Source organism: Erpetoichthys calabaricus, chromosome 2 (genome assembly GCF_900747795.2).
Source record: "Erpetoichthys calabaricus chromosome 2, fErpCal1.3, whole genome shotgun sequence".
Lineage (NCBI taxonomy): Eukaryota > Metazoa > Chordata > Cladistia > Polypteriformes > Polypteridae > Erpetoichthys > Erpetoichthys calabaricus.
In genome coordinates, this window is record NC_041395.2 from 101866087 (window position 1) to 101884567 (window position 18481).

The 18481-nt window shown below is 45.0% G+C and overlaps 1 protein-coding gene across 1 annotated transcript in view; it reads left to right on the plus strand.

Annotated features, from left to right (window-relative positions):
* The window catches only part of luzp2 (leucine zipper protein 2), a 709194-nt gene that overhangs the window by 558644 nt on the left and 132069 nt on the right, over positions 1-18481 (plus strand). Inside the window, exon 7 of the mRNA XM_028794214.2 lies at positions 367-429. Coding sequence (XP_028650047.1) covers positions 367-429 — 63 coding nt within the window. The remainder of the gene's footprint in view (positions 1-366; positions 430-18481) is intronic.

Genomic DNA, 18481 nt, shown 5'->3' on the forward strand with positions numbered 1-18481 from the left:
TGGTTAACCAATCTTACAGACATAAAAGAAAAAAATAATATACTGCATAAGTACAGATAGACCATTAAAACACAGGGAAGCAGAGAGACATGTAATAACATTTTAAGAATCAAGTAAATTGGTTTTGCCGAGCCTCTTTTGCACCTCAAAAAATGCTTCAGTAGCTGGTTGCCTTTTAACTTTCATTCTTCAGAGAAATGCTCTTTTTTTGTTTTGAGTCTCTAAAAGAGCTTTTGTAAATATTGGCAATACCTGACACTATGGAGAGAAGAACCTAAACAGCTTACCGGAAAGTGAGTGACAGCTCTAAAGGCAGTTTTAATATTGAAACTGGCTAATGTACATTTTCTTATCTTCATTTTGCAGTCCAAGAAAATACAAGCACAACTGAAAGAACTACGCTACGGAAAAAAGGATTTGATTTTTAAGGTAAGAGTAGCACCCTTCTTTTTTAAAACCACCACCCCCATGCTTTTTCTTCACCCTGTTAAACCTATTTTTATATGGTAAGTCCACCTCTTTTATTTTGAGAAAAGAAAAAATTGAAGATATTGTATATAATACAGTTTCTGTGCTTGCAATTTTAAAAGCTGTTTATTTAAACCTTATCATTTAACATCCAAAATCACAACCAGGCTTGTAACAAAGAAATGCTCTTTTTGCTCTAAGTCACTGGTTCTCTGAAACTGCTCTAGAATTCTGGGTTAAAATTTCACTTTGAACACAGCCAGTAGAGAGTGTCCATATTCTTCCTCTGTTGTTTATTTCCCCCGACTTCCTCACCCACGTTTTTTTATGTTAATTGGCACGTTTGGTGTGAGTAAATTAGGGTTTTTTTATTATATACTTTATTAATATCTCAGGGGAAATTGTTTTTTTGCAAAACCTTTGGATTAGTATCAGGCATTGAACAGGTTAAGAACTTTGCTAATCCCTTCTGTCAGTAATGGGATTAGAACTAGCAAACTTCCAGACACCAGTTCAGATCCTCAGCCACAAAGCTCCCACTCTGTTTGAGTGTTCCTTGTAATGAAATAGCACCACATCCAGGGATGACTGGACATCCATCCGTCCATTTTCCAACCTGCTGAATCCGAACACAGGGTCACGGGGGTCTGCTGGAGCCAATCCCAGCCAACACAGGGCACAAGGCAGGAACCAATCCCAGGCAGAGTGCCAACCCACCGCAGGACACACACAAACACACCCACACACCAAGCACACACTAGGGCCAATTTAGAATCGCCAATCCACCTAACCTGCATGTCTTTGGACTGTGGGAGGAAACCGGAGCGCCCGGAGGAAACCCATGCAGACACGGGGAGAACATGCAAACTCCACGCAGGGAGGACCCGGAAAGCGAACCCAGGTCTCCCAACTGCGAGGCAGCAGTGCTACCACTGCTCCACCGTGACACCCGACTGGACACTTGGTGGATATATAATGAAATGTTGTAAGAAGGCTTCTTAGTGGTACATTATTATTTCTCATTTCCTTGTGGGAACATTGCAAAGTCTGAGTTACTTTGATTTTCAGTTTATTTTGTCATTGTTTTGAAGAGCATGATGCGGGAAGCATTTGCATTAAATTTGAAAAATCAGTCCTGAAGATTTCCAGGGTGCAGTGGTAATAAAATTTCAGGAGACCACCTAATAAAAGTTCTTCTGTTTTGATGTAAATAAGAACTTAAAGAAAAAGCATTCAGCATGGAACTGCAGGTACTGCTTACATTCTATCAGAGCTCAGATATGGTGATGGAGGTGTTCATGCAGGTTAGTACAAGCTCATTTGTGCACTCTGCATGTGTATATTAAAATATTTTAACAACTCTGGTTGGTTTTGTTCTACCAAGTAAACTGCATCACATGTGAACAGTCTTGTGGATCCCCACATTCTTCCTGTTTACATCATTACTGAACTGAGTCACAGTTAACCTTTTTCAGTAAAAGAAGGCACATAATGCTTTATTTGCTGTTAAAGTTATATGTATAATGAAACAAATGAAGAGCAGTAGGTTATAAAGTACTTATAGATATACTGTGTGATTAACTAATAAACAACAGTGAAGATAGATCTAACCTCTGCTTCCACGGCTGTCATCGCAAAGCAATTATAATTTTAATCAGGAAACGAAGTGTTGTAATACAGTATGTGAGAGATCAGAAAACTCTTCTGTCAAATGCAGCATAACATGTCATAGGATTACTGCTTTGCCAAAATTATATTTATCATTCTAAGATTTTTTTTTTTACTGAGATAACTCTGTTATGAAGGGATAAATGTATCCTGTTTATTTTGCAGGATACATGCAATTGCATCCTATCCTAACAATAACAAATTTGACATATTAACACATTTCTCTGATTTTATGTTGTTCCCCTTTATACTCTTTAATATGTAGTCCTTAACAAAATGTCTTAAATCCCAAACTCTTACCAACTCACAGGTACTGTATACAGCTCAGCACTTCCTTCCCCTTTCCCCTTTACATCTATAACCTCTGGAGGAGTCCCACACCCACTGGAAATGGTGCTGATGTTTTTCCGAGTATGCGGACACAACTCTCGCAGTAATTATATAGGGGCTGAATAGCCCTTATTAGTGGCACTGGAACCTCATACTCTCCCAGCACCCCCCACAGTATACCTCAAGGAACTCGGTTATATGCCTTCTCTAAGTCCACAAAAAACATAGAGACCAATTGGGTGTACCCCCATGCCCCTTTCAGAATCCTCTTGAGGGTAAAGAGCTGGACCAGTGTACCCCGAACTGGGCGGAATGCACATTGTTCCTCCTGGATCTGATGTTCCACGACTAGGTGGAGTCTCCTTTCTAGTACCCTGGCATAAGCTTTCCCAGGAATGCTGAGGAGTGTGATTCCTGATAGTTAGAGCACACCCTTCTGTTCCCCTTTTTAAAAATGAGACCCACCACTTCGGTCTGCTACAATGGCACAACTTCTGATTACCATGCAATATTGAACAGTTATGTCAGCCATAACAGCCCAACAGTGCCCAGAACCTTCAGCATTTCTGGGCAGATCTCATCCAACCCTGAGGCGTTGCCACTTCAGAGTTGCTTTACTACCTCAGTGACCTCCCTCAAGGAAATGGGCATTGATTCCTCATCACTTTATGGTTCTGCCTCCTCAACAGAGGGTACGTCCATCGGATTTAGGAGCTCCTCAAAGTTTTGCTTCTACCACCAGACAACATCCTCTGTCCAGATCAGCACTTCTCCACCCTTGAACAGCCTAGGTCAGGGGTAGGCAATGTCGGTCCTGGTGAGCCGCAGTGGCTACAGGTTTTCATTCCAACCCAATTGCTTAATTAGAAACCAATCATTGCCAATCTCAGACCTTATTTAATTTTATGGCTTGTTAGTCTGTGCAATGTAAGGCTCTTATATCGTAGATTTTTTTCCTTTCCAAGGATATCATCCAAATGATTTGAAGCCTAAAACAGATCATTTTCAGTCTGTCACATTTTTCTATTAAGTGTTTTATTAAATCAAACAGTGCATGATGAACACACACAGATGTAATTGGAAAAAAGCTAGCTGGAGAACTGCTGGCTGCTTTGTCTTTTACATCTTATTGCCAATAAGGAGCAATTAAAACACTGAATGCAGCAGTTTAAGATTGAAATAAGCAATTAAGGTTGGAGAACCTTAACAAGCGATACCACTAAAATGAAGCATCAAAATGTCACTTAAACAATATGTGCTTCATCAGCAATAATTGAGTTCTTGTTAAGGAACTGGGTTGGAACAAAAACCTGCACATACTGCGGCTCTCCAGGACCGACATTGCCTATCCCTGGCCTAGGTCAATCTCTGTCTTCCATTTCTGAGTTGCCTGATGGTTTGCCAAAACCTCTTTGAGACCAATCAACAGTTGGTTTCCATGGTCTCTCCAAACTCCTCCCACACCCAGGTTTTTGCTTCCCTGATCACCAAGGCCGCAGCGCTTTTGGCCTGTTGCTACCCATACACAGAAGGCCCCCTTTTACAGCCTGATGGCATCCCTCACCTCTGGTGTTCACCACTGGGTCTTTGGGTTGCCACTTCAAGAGGCACCTATGGCCATCAGGCCATAGCTCTTTGCAGTCACTTTCACAATTGACACTTTGAACAAAGCCTATTTGGACTCTTTGTCCCCAGGGATGTGGGAAAAGCTCTTTTGGAGGTTGGGTTTGAAAGCCTTCTGGACAGGAGCCTCCCCATGACGTTCCCAGTTCACCCTCACAACTAGCTTGGCCTTTCAGGTCTATCCAGGTGCCTCCCCCACCATGTGACCCAGCTTGCCATGTTGTGTTCAGTTGACAACTCAGCCCCTCTCTTCACCTGAGTGTCCAAAACATACGGCCGCAAATCTGATGATACCATCATGAAATTGATCATAGATCTTTGGACTAATGTGCTCCGGTACCAACTACACATGTGAGCCACATTATGTTCAATCATGGAGTTTGTTGTGGACAAACCACGCCTAGCAAGGAAGTCCAATAACAGAACACCATTTGGGTTTAGATCAGGGAGGCTGTTCCTCCCAATCATGCCAGGTGTCTCCATTATTACCCACGTGATCATTGAAGTCTCCCAGCAGAACTATAGAGACCCCAGCTGGGACCCTTTCCAGGATCTCCTCCAGTGACTCCAAGAAGGCCTGGCACTCCGAACTGTCATTTGCTGCATAGGCACATATAACAGTCAGAGTCATCCCCTTTGAGACCTTCAGCTATACAGAGGCAGCCCTCTCAATTCCCAGGACAAACTCCAACCTGCCTTCGACCAGGCAGGTACTCAATAAGAAGCCCATTCCAAGGCGATGCCTTACTCGCTCCCCCCCAGACAACTCTAGAGTAAAGCACAGTGCAGCCTCCTTCAAGGGGTTTGATTCCAAAACCAAGCGAGTGAGTGGACATGAGCCCAGCTATATCTAGTGTAAAAAAGACACAAATAGTCAAAAAAGGTTTGGGGTTTTCCGGCCCCGTATACTGTGGGAAAAGTGCGATCAAATAATTGAATTTTCAATACAATTGTCATAACACCGTTCGCCATCATGGCGGACGGGGGGAACATTTATGAGGGAGGGACCGGAAATGGATGAAGCGCTGCTGGGAAGGAACCGAGATGGATGATGGGACTGCTGACGTCATTGGGATACGACAGAGGGAAGGCGGAAGTGGCGTGTTGAGATTCCATGTTCAGACGTTCATGGCGGTGTTGTGTCTTTCTTTCTGTTGGAAATAAATAGAGAAAGGTTAGTATTCCGCCATTCCCGTCTGGTATATGTCTTCGCGCAACAGTTTAGGTCGTTCTGCGGCTCCCTAATCGCGCGTGTGTGACATGACCCCCCCCCTCAGCCCAGACCCACCGGGTCGGGCGGACCGAACCGAGAGGTCGTGAACCCGGGAGAGGGCATCAGCATTGGCCTGAAGGGGACCCCGGCAATAAGTAACGGTAAACTTGTATGGCTGCAGGTCCAAAAACCACCTGGTGACACGAGGGTTCGACTCCTTGTGCAGGGCCATCCACTGCAGGGCGGCATGGTCCGTTACCAGAGTGAACTCACGACCCAGCAGGTAGTACCGCAGATGAGTCACCGCCCACTTAATGGCCAAGGCCTCCCTCTCAACCGCCGCGTACCGGGTCTCTCGGTCCAACAGTTTCCGGCTCAGGTAAAACATGGGGTGTTCGGCACCGTCGACGCTCTGGCTCAACACTGCACCCAGGCCTGTGTCCGAAGCGTCGGTCTGGAGAAGAAAAGGTAAAGAGAAATCAGGGGTGTGTAATATAGGTGCCGACGTCAGGGCCTTTTTCAAGTCACTGAATGCCAGTTCCGCTTTCTGGTTCCATACCACATAGACAGGAGACCCTTTCTTTGTCAGATCAGTCAAGGGTGCTGCCTTTTCAGAGAAACGGGGAACAAACCGGCGGTAATACCCCGCCAACCCTAAGAAAGCCTGCACCTGTTTCTTGGTCATCGGACGGGGCCATTCTAAGATGTCTTTTATTTTGGAGCATTGGGGTTTCACCTGTCCCCGCCCAACTAGGTAGCCTAAATATTTGGCCTCCCTTAAGCCAAAGTAACACTTACGGGGATTAATGCGGAGGCCGGCTTTCGCTAGTGTGGCAAGAACAGCATACACCTGCAGTATATGTTCCTCCCAGGTGCCGGAATAAATGACTACGTCATCCAAGTAGGCGGCACAATAGGATTGATGGGGTCGTAGCACTCTGTCCACCAGACGCTGGAACGTAGCAGGTGCCCCGTTCAACCCGAATGGGAGGACCTTATACTGCCAATGTCCACTAGGGGTACTGAATGCTGTTTTCTCTCTGGCGGATGCCGTTAGGGGAATTTGCCAGTACCCTTTTGTCATGTCCAAGGTAGTCAAGTATTGTGCCCTCCCTAGGAGCTCCATGAGATCGTCCACTCGGGGCATAGGGTAGGCATCGAACTTAGAGACTTGGTTCAGACGCCTGAAGTCGTTGCAGAACCTCCAGGACCCGTCTGGCTTAGATACGAGGACGATAGGACTGGACCAGGGACTATAGCTTTCCTCAATAATATTCATGTCCAGCATCCTTTGGATTTCCAATTCCACTTCCGTCCTCTTTGCTTCCGGGAGGTGATAGGGTCTCTCCCTGACTATCACCCCCGGGTCAGTAACAATATCGTGCTCAATCAATGAAGTACGGCCAGGTACCTCGCTAACCACTTCGGGGACGGCATGGATAGCATGTTCCAGCTCCAGCCGTTGTGATGGGGTTAAGTCTGGTCCGAGGTTAAGTGTGAGTTTACTTGCGCAAAGGGAGAGGGCGGTACCGGAGGGTGGAGCCTCGTCCCTATCTCTCCACGGCTTTAACAAGTTCACGTGGTACACTCTCTCGGCAGGTCTATGATTCGGTTGTTTCACCAAATAATCCACCAGCCCTTTCCGCTCCTTTACCTCATAGGGACCCTGCCAATGGGCCAGCAATTTAGAATGGGATGTGGGTACGAGCACCATTACGCGGTCTCCGGGGTGAAATTCCCGGAGGACAGCATTTTTATTATAGGACCGGGCTTGCGTTGCTTGAGCACGGGTCATGTGATCTTTTAGGATGGGTCGGATTTTGTTCATTCTATCGCGCATTTGCGCGATGTACTCCAAAACATTACAGCCAGGCAGAGCCTCCTCCTCCCAGCCTTCTTTTAATATATCTAAAAGCCCCCGGGGCTGACGTCCATATAAGAGTTCAAAGGGGGAGAAACCCGTGGAGGCCTGTGGGACTTCCCGGTAAGCAAAGAGCATGAAGGGCAAAAGCTCGTCCCAGTTCCGACCGTCCGCGCTGACTACCTTACGTAACATCTGTTTAAGTGTCTGATTAAACCGCTCCACTAAGCCATCGGTTTGCGGGTGATAAACCAACGTCCTCAGATGTTTGATTTTCAGTAACTTAGCAACCTCCCTGAACGTATCCGAAGTAAAGGGAGTACCTTGATCCGTGAGGACTTCTTTAGGTATTCCCACTCGGGCAAAGAGCCTGACTAATTCCCGTGCGATATTCTTGGAAGTAGCGGACCGTAAAGGTACCGCTTCTGGGTATCGAGTTGCGTAATCTACCATGACCAATATGTATTTTTGGCCACGGTTCGAAGGTTCTAGGGGACCTACAAGATCAATACCGATCCTCTCGAAGGGAACATCAATAAGGGGAATAGGAACTAAAGGAGCACGGTCCCTCCTAGGAATCTGACGGATCTGACACTCCGGGCAGGACTGACAGAAACGTCGGACCTCCTCATTTATTCCTGGCCAATAAAACCGCTGTTTAATTCTCTCCAGCGTTTTTTCGGTTCCCAAATGGGCGCCCAGGAGGTGGGAGTGTGCCAGTTCGCAAACCTCCCGCCGGAAGGTTCGCGGCACTAACAATAACTTCCGCGCTCCACCTTCGTGACTCGCAATGCGATACAACAGATCATGTTCTAATACAAAGTAGGGCTCCGGTGGCAAGGAATCATCAGACAAATGGTCATTTATTGAAACAATTGCATTCCGGGCGTTTTTTAGGGAATCATCATTCCATTGCTCCCTTTTAAATGACGCGGGGGTAGACCGGAACTGATTGATCATAGAGTCTATTGGGTCCGCATGTACGGGAGCTCTGCAGACTCTTTGGCTCGTGCCCTCGCCCGGACCTTCTTCCGGGTCGTGGTCCGACGCTAGAGACTCTTCCCCCCGGTCACTGTTATTTACGGCGGTCGCCCGTGTGCACGGCCTGGGAGCCGCGGGGGTGGTGCTTCGCGTACCCATAACAAGACCCAACTTAGCCCTAGGAGTGGTTAATTGTTTCCCGCTGTTGCTATTGGACCAGTCGTGTCCCAAAATGACAGGAAAAGGTGGCTCGGGTAACACTGCGACCATTAATCGAGACAAGCCACCATTCCATGACAGAAAACACTTTGCGGACTTATAAGACTTTGTCTCCCCATGTACACAAGTTACACTAACGTACTGGTATCGCCATTGTTGCGGTAAAACATAACGGCGAGCAACAATGGTAATGTTACTGCCGGAATCAAACAATGCAAGCACAGAATGACCATTTACTAAAACCACTCCCGTATTTGGAATAGCCAGAGGGTTTGACAGAGCACAGTACCTTTCGGTGGTGGCCCAAGTGCAGTCCATTGGCTCCTGGAGTGGCTGATACAACGGGCAGGCAGACAACAGGTGACCGAGGTCCCCGCACTTGAAACAGCGCGGTGGCCCGGGTCTGTCCTTGGCTTTCTGCGGTGCTTCCGCCGCGCGACGTGTGGGCTCGGAGTGACTGGACCGTCCCTGTCGGGCGCCACGAGCCAACTTTTCCGATCCCCCGGCTCGGTGAACCGCAAGTTGACGCTCCAGGACCTCCAAGAGTCCTTTCATGTCTTTGTAAGGGTGTCTACGGACCTGCTGGGCGAGATATCCCGGCATAGCGTTTACTAAGCCCTCACAAGCCACCTGCTCTACGACTTTACGTGCCTGGGGACCTTCTGGTCTTAACCAACGCCCCATCTTGCTCCAGAACTCGAAAGCCTGGGCTCGGGCAGGGTGGTCGGGGTTGAACTGCCAGGTTCGCCATTCACTCGCCTGCTGGTCCGTAGTGATGCCGTAGCGACTAAGGATCTCTGGCTTTAGGAGGTCGTAATCTGCGGCCTCCTCCTCGGGGAGATCATAATAGGCCCGCTGCGCAGCACCCTTCAGGTACGGAGCCAAAATGGACGCCCACTCCGCCCGCGGCCACTGGTTGCGAGAGGCGGTCCTCTCAAATATGCCGAGGTATGACTCTATATCGTCGGCATCGGACAACGGTATCATCAGAGGAGGCGGAGGTCTGGAGGGCTCCGGTCTTACCGCTTCTGCCGTTGTCAGCCTTGCCTTAGTTGCTTCAAGCTCCCTCGTTGTTTCTGCGTGTGCGATCCGAAGATTCTGAATTTGGGCAGCCATCCCGGTCAGCACTTCGTTTAGGTCCTGTCCTTCTGTCATGTTCGGACAACCTTTCTCTCCTGCCGACTACGCCACTGTAAAAAAGACACAAATAGTCAAAAAAGGTTTGGGGTTTTCTGGCCCCGTATACTGTGGGAAAAGTGCGATCAAATAATTGAATTTTCAATACAATTGTCATAACACCGTTCGCCATCATGGCGGACGGGGGGAACATTTATGAGGGAGGGACTGGAAATGGATGAAGCGCTGCTGGTAAGGAACCGAGATGGATGATGGGACTGCTGACGTCATTGGGATGCGACAGAGGGAAGGCGGAAGTGGCGTGTTGAGATTCCATGTTCAGACGTTCATGGCGGTGTTGTGTCTTTCTTTCTGTTGGAAATAAATAGAGAAAGGTTAGTACTCCGCCATTCCCGTCTGGTATATGTCTTCGCGCAACAGTTTAGGTCGTTCCGCAGCTCCCTAATCGCGCGTGCGTGACACTAGTTAGTATCTCTCCTCCTCACCCACCAACTCCAGCTCCTTCTCCCCAAGAGAGGTGACATTCCGTGTCCCAAGAATCGTTCTGTTTGTGTGGGTTTCTGTCTACCAAAGACTCTGCCCCTTGACTGCCACCCTGGTCACATTGCACCCAGTGCCCATTCCTCCTGCAGATGGTGGTTGCACAGGAGGGCAGTCCCATGTTACGTTTTCAGGCTGAGCCCGACTGGACCCCGTTGTTGGCCCGGCTGCCAGGCACTCGCCTGTGGGCATTTCTTCCTCGCCTGGCTCCAGGAAGTCTCCGGTAACCTTGTAGCGCTGTCACATAAATAGAAGTAATTGCGTTTTTCTGCTGTCGATCGGGTTTGCTTGTGTTAGTACTTACAGACTGTGATTGACAGCGGTCCCCCAGAAGATTTCCTTTTTTTTTCTGGGAGAAATTTGCATAAAGCGCGCCGTTTTAAAAGGAGAGAATGGCAGCCATGAAGAAGACAGGAAAAATCAGACTAAACAGATCAGCATCTGCCTGGGCCGTGAGAAGAGTTCCTAACTGTTAGGTGGAATTTGCTGATTCACTTATAACTTGTGAATTTGGCGTTCCGTTATTTCCCACGGACTCGGGTGAGCTCACGAAAACCTTATTTTTCCTTATTGTGGCACAGACTGACTGTAGAGCATTATACAGTTAAGATTTTAACTGTTTGGGGTTGGCATTCAATTATACTCTTCATTTCACCTGCTGCCAACTGGGGCTGGAACTTTGGACTTGCATGTGAACTTTGGAAGAAGAACTGGGGGAGTGATATTCCTACTGTGTATATATATATATATATATATATATATATATATATATATATGTGTATATATATATATATATATATATTATATATATATATATATATATATATATATATATATATATATATATATAATATATATATATATATAGCGGCACGGTGGCGCAGTGGGTAGCGCTGCTGCCTCGCAGTTGGGAGATCTGGGGACCTGGGTTCAATTCCTGGGTCCTCCCTGCGTGGAGTTTGCAATGTTCTCCCCGTGTCTGCGTGGGTTTCCTCCCCACAGTCCAAAGACATGCAGGTTAGGTGGATTGGCGATTCTAACTTGTCCCTTGTGGGTGTGTTTGTGTGTGTCCTGAGGTGGGTTGGCACCCTTCCCAGGATTGTTTCCTGCCTTGTGCCCTGTGTTGGCTGGGATTGGCTCCAGCAGACCCCCGTGACCCTGTGTTTGGATTCAGCGGGTTGGAAAATGGATGGATGGATGGATATATATATATATTTGTATCGGCACATATAAGGGTTATTTTTAGGTCTTTCCTTGTGTATAATAATAATAATTTTGCAGTGTTTATTGATATTGTCCTCTACCTATTTTTTCCCTCATACTGTATATGATCTGTCGTCAGTTTGAACTCAACATTTTAAAAGGGTGTGTACGGTGGTGCGCTGCAGGGTGCAATATTGGCCTATCCTTTTTATTAGCTGCCTTAAAGTATGTCAGGTTTGCAGTAACGATCGACCTGTTTTGGCTTAGTGGGGCCGATTTGTTACAAACTCATACTGAAGTTCTCTTTATATCTTTATAGAGCTGCATTATTAGGGGCTGTAAAATATTCTTTATCTGATCCCTCACCTTGGACCAATTTGCTTTGTGTCACCCAACCAGGAGCTTCTGCTATGGACAACAAAGATACCAGGGACACGGGGTACTCAAACCTCTCCACCACGATAAGGTGGCGATTCCTGGAGAGGCACCATCAACATGATTTGCCCAATTCAATTTGTTAAACCTCTAGGTGTATGTGGTTGGAATCACATACCCATTAATGAAAATGTTGAAATATTTACAAATTACATGTTTTCCAGAGTTGATTAAAATCATTTTAAAGCTACTTTTATCAAGCCACATATCATAGGGCAAGATTTATGGAAAATGTATTGCTGAAAAAACAGCAGCAGTTCAACCATGTGACCTTTCTCTATGTATAGAGAATTACACTTCAATAAGAAAAAAAAAAGAAAATTGGGGTTAAAAATAAAAAATATAAAAGCTGAGTGTTTTTTTTTCTTCTAAGAGGTTAGTATTGCTTTCATTCACAGAGAGAGACATCAGAAAAGTTCAGTGTAGACTTAGAGGTGATCTGTCAGGAAAGTGAATATCATCATAACTGCTGATCAGAGATTACTTGCCCACGTGTGTATATTAAATTGAAAGCACATAATGTCTTTCTGGCAGAGTATTACATAGCATTTTAAAGTGAAAACATTTTTAAAGTATGTGTAAGTGTAAACAAGCCTATAAACTGAAGTAGCAGTGAGAATGTTTTTGCCTGCTGATGAAACTTTTAAATAATTTAAAGATGGAGTGTTGCAGTTGCAGATAGGGACCTAGAAAAGGTTTATTCAGAAACAGTCATTTACTGTAGATAGCCTGTTCCTTGTTCCCTTTCATTTTTCTATTCTTATCTGACAGTAAAGGATCACACCCTGTCATGACTGTTCCTTCTTGTGCAAAAAAACGTAAAGCCATGGAGCTCCTTGCTGGTTAGTTGGCCAACAATACAATGCTTCAAAAAAAAAAAACAGGAATGTGAATGACAGCAGGCTGGTTAGATTGAGCATCTCCACAATAAGTGGCCTGAGCAGCCCTATTGTATATTTCAGATTTAGTCCTAAAAAAAAAGGGGGAAGAAACAGAAATGAAGCATAGAGGCCCTGCTCTGTACCTTAGATAGATAGATAGATAGATAGATAGATAGATAGATAGATAGATAGATAGATAGATAGATAGATAGATAGATAGATAGATAGATAGATAGATAGATAGATAGATAGATAGATAGATAGATAGATAGATAGATAGATAGAAGAAAGCAACTCTCTGGAATTGGAAGGATATGTGGCATCAGTGTATTTTGTTTTTTGTTGTTCAGATATTTTAATAACCACTTTGCATTTTTGTTTCCATTTGTATTTACATAAATATTTTATGTATATTTATAGTTACTTCCAACTGTATTGGATAATTCATAAAGAATAGAAGCAGCCATACTGCAAAATAAATGTATGACTTGTTGAAGCAATCATTAGTTGAAGAAAGGTGTGCTAAGGCTCTCCTGCCACCTTAGTCAAAAATGTCCTTCAAACAAATCATAGCAAAACTAAATTACTTATTTGGCAATCTTCAACGCAATTTATGAATCCTCATGCTATGTTAATTGTCAATCCTCTTCCATTTTCAATACCTGCCACGGTTATGAGAAACCAATCACAGTGCACAGCCAATTCTAGATGGGATTTCACTGTATTAAATGGCTAAGGACCAATTTTCCAGCATGAACTGAACAGTGAGTTCTAACTGGAATAATCACAACCACTCCACTTGGGATGCTATAACCCTTACGTTTAATACAATCCTAAAATATTTGAATAATAAAATATAAACATGATGTAGAAGGGTAAACTGGAAGAATAACATAATCACATAAGGAATTAAGTCACAAAAACAACTTTGCACCTGCAAATTTATTCCAATTTTAACTCAGTAAATCTCTTCACATGTACAGCAGTTTTACAGAATTGTAGTGTGTTCATCCGCTGTAGTCTTCTGTGTGATTTCCTCTTATTAAAGATGCTATAATAAATCATATTACTGAGTAATTGTAGTGCATTACAAATATGAAAAACTGAGTACCTAGTCTGGTGTTTAAAATATTCTCATGCCGTTTTTGCCCACCTTCACTGCATGTTCTGTTTTTAATAGATATCTTTTCAATGTTTTTATTACTGTCACTCTGTAGGCTGTGTTTTGTCAAACTCTTAGACATTACCTTAGTATGAATCATACCGTACAAAAGGATTATATTCTTGCTGAATCCTCTTTCTAGTACAATGACAGCAATTTAAAATAAAAAAGTTAGTGAAGGGTTGTGTAAGTTTAGAATGTGCAAAAGGCAAAAACAGGTAAAATAAGTTTTTCCACACTGTAGAAAATACAAGAGCAGGTTAGAGACATCATGTATCTCTAACGTTTTTTGTACATTTATGTATATTTAATATATTGTTATAAAAAAGCCTAGTAAACATGAAATGGCCCAAGAAATGTTGAATGGATTGTAACCACCAGGGAGCACCACTGCTCCCCAAAACTTAGACGCAGTCCTGGGTTCAAATAAATGATTTTTGTTACATCAAAATACCTCACCAAGTGTGCATAATCAACAAGGCCACAATTATAAAACAAATTAATATTCTTTCTTTCTTTCCATTCAACCTGTTGAGTGTCACCCACTGCCTCCTGACTCTGACTCTGGTGAGGCTGCATGGCTTCTCTTAAATCAGACCTGAGACTACTTCTAGTGCAACAGCCACCAGAGCACTTTATTGGTTGTGTGGAAACCAGGGCAGTCCTACCCCAGTAGTGCCCTCTGGCATCACCCAAGGACCCTGACAGAGCTGTGCTTCCAGACTTTAATTCCCATGCCACCCTGTGGGTGTCCTAATTGGGTTCAGCTCAGAGGAACATGGCCACCTGTTATGTCGGGGAATGAATTGCTCCTGGCATCTACCTTCCTCCAGTCCATTCAATATTCTTTGTTCCCAACTGGGACTAAGATTGCAGGGTGTCTGGGCTGCATTGTGTCTCCACTCTTACTGTCCTTCCATTATGGCATCCTGGTCAGGCAAGAAATCTCCCTCCATCCCAGTTGGGAAGCCAGTCTGTCCTCTATGGCACTTACAGAGTTTGTTTGAAGAGATCATTTATGAGCATGTTATCATTGTTGTCTTAATAAAAGAAAAGAATGCCGCCAGCATTAAAACCTGTAATGATGTGCACTTAATTTGTCTTTATTTTAGGAATGCTGCTAAACGAAATACTACAATTATTTCTAAAAGCCCAACTGCAACATAAAGGAAAGCCATGGTTTCATGTGCCTAATGCTATCATGGCTTGATCACACTGTATGCTGTTTTGCATTGCTATTTCATTGCAAGTCTCTGGACCACATATCTGTTCAAGTAAAGAGCTTCCTCTTTTAAAAGTAAATGACATCTTCAAGTTGCAATCAGTCAGTCCTTCATCCAAAAAGATTATTTAAAAAAACTGCTGCTATTTTGAAGGAAAGAATATGATGACTGTATTCTTCAGTGCCACCTTTGTACACATGTGTTCTTACTTTTTGTATAAATAAAATATTTCTCTGTGGCTACAACTTCTATTTTTTAAATCAGGTTTACTTCATATTTACATTTTTTTCACAATTTGATTATTTAGTTTTCAAGAAATACAACAATATCCCCTTGCTTCTCTAACTCACACTCATACTCCTATTCATTTATTAGTATAAAATGGAGTCTATTTAAACATTAGAACAATCTCCCTACAGGCAAAGAGACAGCCTCTATTTTATATAGCAGCTTCATTTCATGAACATGATCACATGACACAATAGAACACAAACTGTCATATAATTCTAATAAGTATTGCATATGCTTTTCACCATGAGAACCCAGGCTGATTAAGTAAATTGTTCAGTTGAACACAGAGACTCAGTACTAAATACTTTTTGTTCACATTGTTGGTTACCCCCTTCTGACTCGTTAGTCCTACTGGGAGACTTCACTGCTCAAAGTATGAGAATAACATTTGGTCAGGTATGACTGGAATGGATGACCTATCTGAATCTGAGTGGTTAATTATTTTTTGTGCTAGTCAGAGATTGTCCATAATGAATACCATGTTCAGATTTAAGATAGGTCATATGTATACCATGGAGGAAAAAGGATCAGCATTTTAAGTTGTGTAATCTGCTCTTTGGCTTTATAGTCTGGATACAAGTCAGAAGTTGGGATGGTGTGATTAATTTACTAGATCTTTGCTGTGAGTTGGTTCAGACTGCCAGGGCATCAACTGGAAACACTCGAAGACCAAAAAGAGTAGGAAAGATGCAGTGACAATGTTTAATTGGATGTCTTTTCCCAGTATGAATTCAACTCTCACTTCCAGTAGCTACAAGTAGCTTTAGTTGAATGGTACTTTCTTAATCTCATGGTGACAACTCTTAATCTTATAGTGGCAACTTTAAATACTATTGATGAAGACCAGTCGGTAAGAGAAGGCATCAGATTAAGTAAGGAGGCATTCTTTGAAATTGTACCAAAGAATTCTTCAGACTTTAGAACATTAGAACAATCTAGACGAGAATAGGCCATTCAGCCTAACAAAGCTTGACAGTCCTATTCACTTAATTCTTCTAAAAAACATCAAGTTTAGTTTTAAAGTCCATAAAGTCTTATTGTCTACCACACTGCTTGGTAGCGTATTCCAAGTATCTATGTTTCTCTGTGTAAATAATAACTTCCAAATGTTTGTGGAAGATTCACCCTTAACAACTCCTCCACTTGAGGCAGTAATGTGTTCCCAACCCGGAGAGAGCATTCCACCCTTTTCTGGCTGAGAACCATGGCCTCGGATTTAGAGGTGCTGACTCTCATCCCCGCTGCTTCGCACTCGGCTGCGAACCACTCCAGTGAGAGCTGGAGGTCACTGTCCAATGAAGCCAACAGAACCACGTCATCCGCAAATAGCAGAGATGAGATTCTGCAGTCACCGAACAAGACCCCCTCCGCTCCTTGGCTGCGCCTAGAAATTCTGTCCATATAACTTATGAACAGAATCGGTGTCAAAGAACAGCCCTGACGGAGTCCAACCTCAACAGGAAACGAGTCCGACTTATTACCAGCAATGCGGACCAAGCTCCTGCTCCTCCTGTACACAGACTGAATGGCTCGTAACAACGAGCCTTGTACCCCGTACTCCTGGAGCACACCCCACAGGATGCTTCGAGGGACACGGTCGAATGCCTTCTCCAAATCCACAAAACACATGTGGACTGGTTGGACAAACTCCCATGACCCCTCCAGGATCCTGGCCAGGGTGTAGAGCTGGTCCAGTGTTCCATGGCCGGGACAGAATCCGCATTGTTCCTCTTGAATCCAAGATTCGACCATCGACCGAACGCTCTTCTCCAGCACCCCTGAATAGACCTTATCAGGGAGGCTGAGGAGTGTGATCCCCCTATAGTTGGAGCACATCCTCCGGTCACCCTTCTTAAAATGGGGGACCACCAGTCTGGTTTGCCAATCCAGAGGTACTGCCCCTGATGTCCATGCGATGTTGTTGAGAAGATCCTTGAAGTATCCCTTCCACTGGTCAATAACGTCTACAGTTGAAGTCAGCAGGGCCCAATCTCTACTGTACACAGTGTTGGTGGAGCACCGCTTTCCCCTCCTGAGGTGCCTGACGGTTTGCCAGAACCTTCTTGGTGCCGACCGAAAGTCGTTTTCCATGGCTTCCCCAAACTTCTCCCATGCCCGAGTTTTTGCCTCTGCAACAGCCGATGCTGCCACACGCTTGACTCGCTGGTACCCCTCAGCTGCCTCTGGAGTCCCACTGGTCAACCAGACCCAATAGGACTCTTTCTTCAGCTTGACGGCCTCTCGAACCTTAGGTGTCCACCACCGGGTTCGTGGATTGCCGCCACAAGAGGCACCGACAACCTTGCAGCCACAGCTCCATTCTGCTGTTTCAACAATGGAGGCTCGGAACATGGCCCATTCAGACTCAATGTCCTTCGCCTCCCTCAGAATGAGGTTGAAGTTCTGACAGAGGTGGCAGTTAAAGATCTTTCTGACCGGTTCCTCCGCCAGACGTTCCCTGCAGACCCTCATTATTCGTTTGGGTCTGCCTGGTCTGTCCGGCAGCCTCTCCTGCCATCTGAACCAACTTACCACCAGGTGGTGATCAGTTGACAGCTCAGCCCCTCTCTTCACCTGAGTGTCCAAGACATAAGGTCGCAGATCTGATGACACGATTACAAAGTCGATCATCAAGCTGCAACCTTGGGCATCCTGGCACCAAGTGCACTTATGGACACCCTTATGCTTGAACATGGTGTTCGTTATGGACAATCCATGGCCAGCACAGAAGTCCAACAACTGAACACCACTAGAGTTTAGATCAGGGAGGCCGTTCCTCCCAATCACACCTCTCCAGGTTTCACTGTCATTGCCGATGTGAGCGTTTAAGTCTCCCAGCAGTAGATAGAGTCCCTAGGAGCTGCGCCTCGCAGCGCCTCTTCCAGGGACTCCAAGAAGGCTGGGTACTCTGAACTGCTGTTTGGCGCATAAGCGCAAACAACAGTCAGAGTCCTTCCCCCAACTTTAAGGCGTAAGGAAACAACCCTCTTGTCCAACGGGGAGAACCCCAACATGCAGGCCTCGAGCTGGGGGGCCATAAGCAAGCCCACCCCTGCCCGACGCCCCTCACCCATAGCAACTCCAGAGTGGAACAAAGTTCAGCCTCTCTCAAGAGGAATGGTTCCAGAGCCCAGACCATACGTAGAGGTGAGCCCGACTATATCTAGCTGGTACCTCTCAACCTCTCACACCAGTTCAAGCGCCTTCCCCGCCACAGAGGTAACATTCTATGTCCCAAGAGCCAGT